This window comes from Mangifera indica, chromosome 16 (assembly GCF_011075055.1).
Source record: "Mangifera indica cultivar Alphonso chromosome 16, CATAS_Mindica_2.1, whole genome shotgun sequence".
NCBI classification, from domain to species: domain Eukaryota; kingdom Viridiplantae; phylum Streptophyta; class Magnoliopsida; order Sapindales; family Anacardiaceae; genus Mangifera; species Mangifera indica.
The window spans coordinates 5,965,135-5,975,138 of record NC_058152.1 but is presented as its reverse complement, the minus strand read 5'-3'; the positions used below and the strand labels follow the sequence as shown (position 1 = coordinate 5,975,138).

Sequence of the window (10,004 nt, the reverse complement as noted above, 5' to 3'; positions counted from 1 at the left end):
TTAAAAGTTATAACTGTAAATGCATTTACTACAACAAGACCACAACCAAATAAAGAATATACAGAGACAATGTATCCTTAAGCTCTATCTTGGACCAGAAACCTATCTATGATGACATGAAAGATAAGAAATTGTATGAAGCAGTGTTAGCAGAGCTATTGGTACCGTTTGCTTCCGAGTATAAGATAAACTCATTCTGCTCGTTCGAATTCCTGATTGTTGATGGCTCTGTGGATCTCTGCCCATAAAACCGCAAAAAGCGCAATGACTCAATATTTGGTTCACCCAAGGGCAGTCCACCTTCTAACATGCTGACAACATTAGCCATACTTGGCCTCAGCATTGGCTCTTCTTGCACACATAACAAAGCCACCCGTACTAGCTTCTCAACCTCCTCTCTTCTCACTTGACCTTCTAGCCTCACATCTGCCAGCTCCAAATACCGTCTCTGTTCGTGCATTTCCAATGCAAGTAGAGGGAAATACACAGACCTTGAATCCATAGGTGAAAAAGATGAGGACCTGGGAGTTCCATCGCTCGTATCTTTTTCTGTGCTGCGCTCTGTCTGAGATGAGCAATTCTTTCTTCCCCTCACAATTTCAAGCAATACCATTCCATAACTATACACATCTGTTTTGTCAGTAATTGCAGTGTTAGTTAGCCATTCAGGGGCAAGATATCCCCGAGTACCCCTCATTGTGGTATATATACCAGACTGTTCAGGGCCTAGTAGCTTTGAAAGACCAAAATCTGAGATTTTAACATGAAAATTTTCATGCAAGAGAATGTTCTCTGGCTTGACATCACAATGAATGATCTTGTGGTCACAGCCGCTATGCAAGTAAGCAAGTCCCCTTGCAGTACCAAGCGCAATTTCAAATCTCTCGCGCCATCCTAAAACAGGCCCATTTCCAAATAATGTCTTGTCCAAAGACCCTTTGTTCATGTATTCATAAACCAAAAGCCTTTGTCGCCCTTGCACACAAAATCCTTTCAGTCGAACAAGATTGACATGATGAATATTCCCGATGATTGCAATCTCAGTGCAGAATTCCTTCTTCCCCTGTATTCCCATACTGGTGATTTTCTTCACAGCCACAACAGTGTTGTCCTGCAAAGTTCCTTTATAGACAGTACCAAACCCACCACTTCCAATTTGTGTCTTAAAGCTGTCGGTAGCAACTGCAAGTTCATCATAATTAAACCTTACTGGCAATCCCGGTATACTAATTAACTCAAGCTCTTCAAAAGACGAATTTCTACTGCCTAACTTAACTACTTTAGCTCTAGATTGCTTTCTATTTTTTCTCCACCAAATAAACCCTAAAACTATTATAACCAATAGGAAAACAGATGTAGGCAATAGAACCAGACCTGCAATCGGAAATTTACCCTTTTGATTAGAAGCATTCATGTTTGTGTTTCCATCCTGAGAAGATGAGACTCTGGTCTTTATGAATCCGAAACGGTCCCCATCCTTATCAGAAGAAGTAGACATGATGGAACCGAGATGATTTTCAATAAGATAGCAAAAACCAGATTCATCTTCATGGAAGAAGGCCAAGCAAGAGCAGTTTCCAGAGCACAAATCTTGACATTCTGATAAATCAATACCGTGTTTCACAGGTTGAACAAAGTCATTATAGAAATAATCCAGGCCATTATCTAATCTCAAATAGGTGATAGATGAAGAATTCAATTCACTACCATTAGTACAAGGACTGGGCAATGAAATAGAAGAATTAACTGGAACACAATCGCCATTTATGTTAGGATGAAAATCTGATGGACAAGAACAACTACTACTTGAACACAATCCAAGTTTCTTACAAATAAAAGGAATTCTACAATCATCATCAGGAATAGCTAATTCTTCCACCCAGCTATTACTCACAAACTTACTCACACTAAAGTTGCCATTACTTTCCAATTTAGCAATTCTAAAATTAGAAGAAAAACCCAATATCACCTGAATCACAACCGTCGATCCATCACTTGCAAACAAATACAAGCCAGTCGCATTCACTGACAAAAACGACACAGGAGAATTCGAGTTCTTAAAAGCCGAAGTATACATTGACAACTTCCAATAATTCAACCCATTCCATTGAAAAACCGCATCTCCATCAGTAACAACAAATCTATAATCACCAACCGACAAGTTTTTTCCCGAAACGGCGCCGTTCAAAGATTGACCAACATACAAGCGTTGTCCGCTGACCAACGTATCCGTTGGAGAACTGAAACTCTCCCAAAGTGAAACGTTTTGGGCATCAAGAAGAACAAGATTTCCAGAATCTTGAAGAAGCATGACTGAAACTGAAGAGTTTAACTTGGGAGTGGACCACACGATGCTGTCATGATCGTCAGTGATGGTGAGACCGTTGAGGGATAGAGTAAACTTGGAAGATTCGGAAAAGGGTTTGTTTGGATTTGCAGTCCAGATGATTATATTAGAAGAAGAATGGAAGATGGATAAATAGTAGAGAGAGAGTTCAGAGTTGGGGCGTGAAAATGAGAGCTTGAAGGTTTTGTTTAAGGACAGCAAGAAAGCCCCGGAGTTGTCGATGAATTGAAGAGAGGAGGCCGTGACATTTGGGGAGATGGAGTTGGTAAGAATAGGCGCTGAAGAGGTTAGCTGAAGAAGAATAACGTTGTGGCAGAAGAAGACAGTGACGAACAAAGATAAGGAGTCCATGCAGAAGAAGAGAAGAGAAGAAAAAAATGTCTGGAGTAAAGTTTGGTTATGAAATGAATTATGTGCTCGTAATGTTGGGGTAGTTGGTAGGGCTGTATACGCGTTGACATTGGAAACAATATGCCTCAAGCTCAGCGCGGTAGCCGCAGGGATGGGGACAGTAATGGGGAAGATGAGCTGGAATTCTACGCAAAGTAAATCTATTCTGACGAAAATTTAGAATAGTTGCTTAAATGTTTGAATGCATGATGTCACGTTCAATTTTAAAATGAATACTAGTGGTGCTGCCCGATGGTTTTATCCACAGATCTCTTTAATCTTTTGCTGACTTTGGCTTTATTAGGATCATATAAAATTGCTACTGTTTTTCCACAAGACTTCATTCAATGTTTTTTTAACACTATATGCCCATGTTTGCTAACATGCTTTGAATTTTACAGAAGGCCGAAGGATTAATTTATTTTCCATCCTACAGATAGCCATTACCCAAATTAAATTACTAATTTATTTTTTTTAAATAAAATTATAAAACTATTTGAAATATTTAATACAATCAATTATTACTTTGTTCTTATTTTTTAAAAAATTATATAAATATTTTTTTTATTTTCTTTCTTATCTTCACCAACCGTAATCGATACAGACCCTGAAAAGTCTCTTGTCAAAATCGACAACAGTATTAACTTAACTAAATAGATCAATTGATCTTTCCGTTGACATCATCCACTGTATAAGGATTTCACCCTTTCCCTATAACGCTAATTCAATTTTCCAATCTTTTCAATTTCTTTCTTCTGGAGGTCCGAGTTGGTTCTCTCTTTTTCCTTTCTTAATTACACCACTCCTACAGCTGCTCATGGTTCTCTAGATCCCACTGGCTACATCTTAGAGTGCTTACTTATCATCGACGGTGCCCTAAATGTAAATAAATTTTAGAATTATGAACGAATCTAATAATTTGATTTTTATTGTGATTTAAAATTTATATTGTGTATGATTTGTTAGTCATCAAAGTGCCAAATTTTAATATAAATAAATTTTAAATTATAAATATTTGTAATAATTTTAAAAATTATTATAATTTGAATTTTATATTATAGATAATTTCTTAGTTATCAAAGCAACCAAATTTTAATGAAAATAAATTTCAAATTGTAAATATTTCAAATGAGTTGTAATTTATTATAATTTAAAATTTTAATTATGAATGATTTGTTAGTCACCAAAGTAGTCAAATCTTAATGTAAATAAATTTTAAATTATAATTTATTGCCATTATTTTAATTTACCCACAAACTTTTACATTTAAAGATAATATTAAAATTATGCAATAATATTTGTTTAAGGTTAAATTAAAGTTTGCATTACGAGATATTTCAGGATTAACCCAAAAGTTAATTATTTGTTCTCATAATTGATAAATATGATTGTAGTAATTAATATATTCTATTAGTTTTACTTTGCCTATCCAAACATAGTAAATTGATCTAATTAGTGCATTAGTGGTTACTAATTATTGTTTATATTTGTATTTCATTGTATCACCCAAAGGTGAACTTTGATGTACTTTATGTTATATTTTGAATATGAATTTATGTGATAAATGAATATATAAGTATTTATTTATAGGTATTTATATCATATCACTTTATTCGTAAGCTTCCTTTGTTCATTTATTTAATTGATTGAATTTCACTTATTGGAGTGAACAAATTCAAATTCACTTAGGTATTCTGAATTTTGATTTGACATTCTAAATTAAAAAAGTTGTTACTATTTTTGATGAAAATAGCGATGATGAAAAAACTTTATATATAGTTTGGGAAAAATTCGAACAAGTTTAGTGTTTATGCGAATGATAGTTGGCTGAAAAGTCATATACGGGTACATTAGTAAGTATTTTGACCACTATGAAATATGATGGTTCATGTACCACATGCATGAGCATATTTTTGAAATGAGGAACTTAGCAATAAAATTAAAGGTCTCCTGAAATTGGTATTTTAAGTTTCATGGTACAATAACTTCTTTTGGTTTTCAAGAAACTATTGTTGATTAGTGTATATATGGAGATTGGTAGGACAATTTTTTTTTTTAATTTTCTATGTTGATGACAAATTGCTAATGAGTTTGGTTTATTATATGAAACCAATAAATATCTCTTTAAGAATTTTGAAATGAAAGTTATGAGAGAGATAATTTATGTGATTAGAATATAGATACTCAGTAAGGATAGTTTCAATTTAAAATTGAGATAAATTTAACCTTGTGTAATGTCTAGAAGATAAATTGAAATAAGAGCAAATGAAATTATTCCTTATGCATCAGATATTAGGAGTTTAATGTATGTTCATACTTATACAAGTTTAGTCATTAATGTTGTTTGATAGGTATAAAAGTAATCTAAGTTTTGCTCATGTGAAAGTTGCAAAGAAAGTTTTAAAATATTCGCAAGGAACTAAAGATCATATGTTCACTTATAAAAGATTCAATCATCTTAAGACGATTGGATATTCAGATTCAGAGTATGTTGGATGTGTTGATAAAAGAATTGTTGAATTTGGAGATGTTAGGTTCATTGAAAATGGTAACATTAGTGGGAGTTAAAGAATGCATGATGTTAACATTTAAGAAGTTAGGATGGAAGATGTTACACTTAAAACTTCTATAATTGTTATTTCCCACTATTCAAGGATTATAACCGTAGTCCCTTATTTTAGGACTTGGGGTTGTCGACAGTATTGCTAGGGCACTGAAAATTAACTTTTTCGTAGTTTTCTTCTCTAAAAACGACAAATATTCTAAAAGTGTTAAATATATAAAAATAAAATAATTTCAAAAACAAAGAGTGTCAAATTAAATATATTAGCACTAATCTTATGATTACGAATCCTTTAGCATAAGGATTATCTCCCAAAATATTTAATGAACATGTGAAAAGGATGGGAATTATTGGACGTTATTAATGATATTGTATTATGTTTAATTAAGTTTATGTATTTGACATTCTGAGCTCACTTATGTGTTTTTGATATTTCCTGTTTTCTATTTGTATACATAATTGTTATAGAATAATGTTGATAGGAATACTCTTATAATAAAGACATTAAAGTTTGACCATTATGAGCATCTTTATTAAAAATCATGTTAAGTTGATGGTGTTGTGATATATGGAAGGGACTATGTCGAGAAAAAATGACATACAACCGTCATGACTTGCATTAATATTTCAACTTAATAATGATATAATATTATAGTTAATGTAAGAAAAATTTTGGTATAAAAAATTTTGTGCACATTATGTTTTTCTTATTAAATTATGAAAGTAATATCATATGAGTCAAGTAAGAGAATATAAAAATTTTTATGACTCATATAACATTAAGATTTTATTTTATCAAATACAATAATATTTATTTGATAAAATAAATTAATATAAAATTTTCGATACCAAAATTCTATCGACTAATATAAATATGTGATTTCTTATAATAAAAAGATACGACTCTTTATGATAAAAAGAAACAATTATTTACTAATGAAAATATATGACTTTTGATGAAAAGTCACTATTAATTATATAAATAGGAGTCGGTCATCTCTCAAGCCTTTACACATTTTTTCATAACACTTACATTACAACATACGTATAGATTTTACTACACACCCAACACACTAATAGTAACAACTTATATATCGAAAAACTTTAAGTTGTTTTTATTTATCATTAAATCAAGGGGTCAAGTGAGAGAAATCAACGTCCTCTAAATTTTTGTATAAATTCTCTTTATGATTGATACGTTATAAAATACGATATGATCAAGGTATCTTTTTCTATCTTTATTTAATATAAAAAATATGAAGTTTAAGATTTACGGGCATGATAATTGTTTCTTTACGAATGTAAGAATGACTCACATTATAGGCATAATTAATTGTTTTTCTTTATGCATATAATAATGACTTACATTATAAGTATAACAGTTTAATATTTAATTATTTCTTCTTAATATAATTATGACCTACATTATTAAAAGTTCAATATCATGAATGTAATTATAATTTATATGAATTATAGTTTGATGTGTAATTATTTTTGCTTTAAAATAATTATTAATAACTTACATATTGCTCTTTCCCATTCCATTAGCATATGTCTTCAGAAGGGCCAAATCTTCTTCTTTCAGGCTTTGTCTTTAGACTTGCAGCATGGACTTTAATGATTCAAAACTGTAGAATGCATTCCTCTTTAGTAGCTTTTTTACGTTTGCCTCCTTTGTTTTTGAGTTGGTCTCATCATTTTCTTCACTATTTTTCCCTACCTCTTGTACCTTGTAATATATTTTTGGCTTTTGTGGGACAAAAATTCTCGCCACCTAAAACCATTTGGTTCATAATTTTTCATAGGATCACAAAGTAGAACCATTAGTTCTTGTAACACCCACAAGAAATATTCTTGGGGTTAAATTAGTCATTTTATGTATGAGGTATGTTTATAGATTGGTAAGATGGCATGGGAGAGAAGAAAATGAGAATGTTGAGTCTAATGTATGGTTGTGCATGAAGGATGCATTGGCATACATCAACTTGCCACATGAAGGATGCATCGGCATACATCAACTTGCCACATGAATGATAGGAAAATTGTGTCATATTTATCAGAGAAAATCAAGCGCATAATTATGCGTCAAGAGTTAAGCTGGTGTATCATTAATTTTTGGGATAAAAATCATTATCCCATAACCCCATATTAACTTTGTGGATATCCTAATAGATACAAAGAGAGAAATTCATGACTATGCATAACTAAATTTTGACCATTACAAGGAGTTTTCTTATGATTTTCAAGGGCATTTTTCTTCACCGAATCTCTAAGCTTGGGAAAAGAGGTAAGTAAGGTTCTTGTAAGTGTACCCAAGGAAGTGTTATCAATTTTACGGTATTTAATCTTGTAATAATATTTATACGATAATGAAAGAAAGAGTTTTTTTCTTCACATTTATATGCTGCTTCAATTTTTATTTATTTATTTATTAAATAAATCACATATATGTGAAGTGTATAGATGATACGAATCTTTAGAAGATCAAATTATTAAAGTATTCCCAACGTAAGTGATGCCAATTAGGCAATTATGATATTAATGATGGTCAAATGACAATCAGATCATTAGGGTATGGATTAATGGTTAAGAAACTATTTTTTGCACGTGATCAATTATGATGAATAACATAGATATTTAATATGCGATCAATGATTCGATGTAGGATTATACTAGTGTATCACTAATCCTTAGACTTGAAATATCACAACTGAATCCAATATAAATGCATATTTCTCATATGGTATGTATGAAAGTGATTACTCATGTCACATGCAATAAATCGGTTTGATCATACATGTTTATGCGTGGAAATGGTGATACTCAAAACATGATTCGTTGACTCAAATTTGTCTATGTTTTAGACAAATATTGATAAATATTGGAAATTGAAATCTCTAACTAGAATATAAGATAGTCATACAAAAATAAATATTATAATGCATATAGTGTAAATATTCATATTATATATTTTTCTTAAGTAACAATTATTTATTAGTTGTTCATGATTATAAAAGGATACATGTATAATTTTACATAAAATAATTGCCTTCTACTTAATCATCATTAGAGGCATCAATTGGGTTAGGCCTCCCAAAACCTAAGAATAAGGCCTAGCCCATCGGTCTTCTGAGCCAAGCCATAGGCCTAAGTGTTGAGCCCATGAGTTGACTCAGCCCAACCTGAGTTGGTCTAACCCATTACTATTAATAATTTTTTAAAATTATAATTAATTAATTAATAATTATAATATAAAAAATTATAAATATTTATAGGCAATAAAATTTTTAGATTTAAAAAAATCAATATGAGTTATTTGGATCAATCTCAAATGTACAAGATAACCAAAATTTTAGTTTGGATAGATCATACTTTATTTATAATGGGTGAAGGAAGTGAAAAAATTTATTCTTTTAGATGTGAGACTTTTTGTAAAGTGCAAAAGTGTTAGTGTAAAAATCTCACATCTAAAAAAATACAATCACTTATTCCTTTTATGCATGATAAATAAATATAAGTAATGTAGAAGATTCAACTAAACTTATATTTTAGATCCCACATTAGTGAGATTAATAAAGAGAACTTAACTCATTTATTATAAATAACTTTGTCTTTTTTTTAATCATAGTTTAATTTTCTAACATGTTTTCTAATTAAAGAAAATATAATTAAAAAAATTAGTTAATAAAAAATATTTTTTATTAAAATTAATGGGTTGGCCTTGACTAGTTATATATAGGGTTGTGCTTTAGACCTTAAAGTTTTCATGGGTTAATATGATCCAAAGGCCCGTTATTGTATGAGCTTAAGGCCTAGCTAGGCCCATGGGCTTGTTGGGCTGAGCTAGAGCCGGCTTGACTTGGCCATCGCCACCTTTGATTACCATTAAATAAGACTAATTTTATATGCACCTTTTATACTTGATCACCATTATCATGTAATGTGCATGTTCTTCATGAACCATTATGTATCATTTAAATCCATCACATGAATTAGGCATCCATACAACCAATTTTTTTCAACAAAAAATGCATAAGACATTTATATGCACCAAACATATGCAGAATTTTTCAAAATGCACGATGATGCATAATTAAATCTTGACTTAACCAAATTGCAACTTTAATAGACACATCAAACATGTAAATATTATCAAGAACATTACATATTCCATATCATTTATGCATTAAAAAAGGTTTTATGCAATAATTGCATTATGCCCAAATTATGTGTAACTTTTCATCATATTAATTCTTGCAATTTTAAGCACAAAAGGGACAGGCATGCATCAACCACATATCAACTTAAACGGAATCATGATTTTCAAGTAAATACAACAAGCATGCATCATTTCACCTTGAAAGAAAAATTATATACATCATCAACAACATACATGCATCAAACTATGCCCATATTCAATCAACATTGAATATTTATTAAAATTTTCAACCAAAATTTAACATACATGCTTATAATTATTTGTTGTTTCGATCTAATATCATTAGAATTAAAAAAATGAAACAATTTCATAAAATTATGTCATGGCCAATACGTACATCTAGTCGTTCATGATGAAAAATCAATTTTAGGCATTAACAAGCACATGCATCTCTTCCCCCCCATAAATTCTTTTCTCACACTCTGTTCTCTCGCCCAAAGTATTCTTAGTAAATTATACGTTTAAACAAATTTATATACAACGAG

General features: G+C 30.8%; 1 protein-coding gene across 2 annotated transcripts; it reads right to left on the bottom strand.

Moving 5' to 3' along the window:
- On the bottom strand, positions 1-2,909 carry LOC123198836 (G-type lectin S-receptor-like serine/threonine-protein kinase At5g35370). Of its 2 annotated transcripts, XM_044613625.1 has the most exons (2): positions 1,375-2,909; positions 1-1,182 (listed from the first exon to the last, which is right to left on the bottom strand). In XM_044613625.1, the coding sequence occupies exons 1-2, from the start codon at positions 2,696-2,698 to the stop codon at positions 107-109; spliced, it is 2,400 nt and encodes a 799-aa protein (XP_044469560.1). In that variant the 5' UTR covers positions 2,699-2,909; the 3' UTR covers positions 1-106. The 2 variants fall into 2 exon arrangements, with proteins under 2 accessions (XP_044469560.1, XP_044469559.1); XM_044613624.1 differs by having other exon boundaries at positions 1-2,908.
- Positions 2,910-10,004: the final 7,095 nt, after the last annotated feature.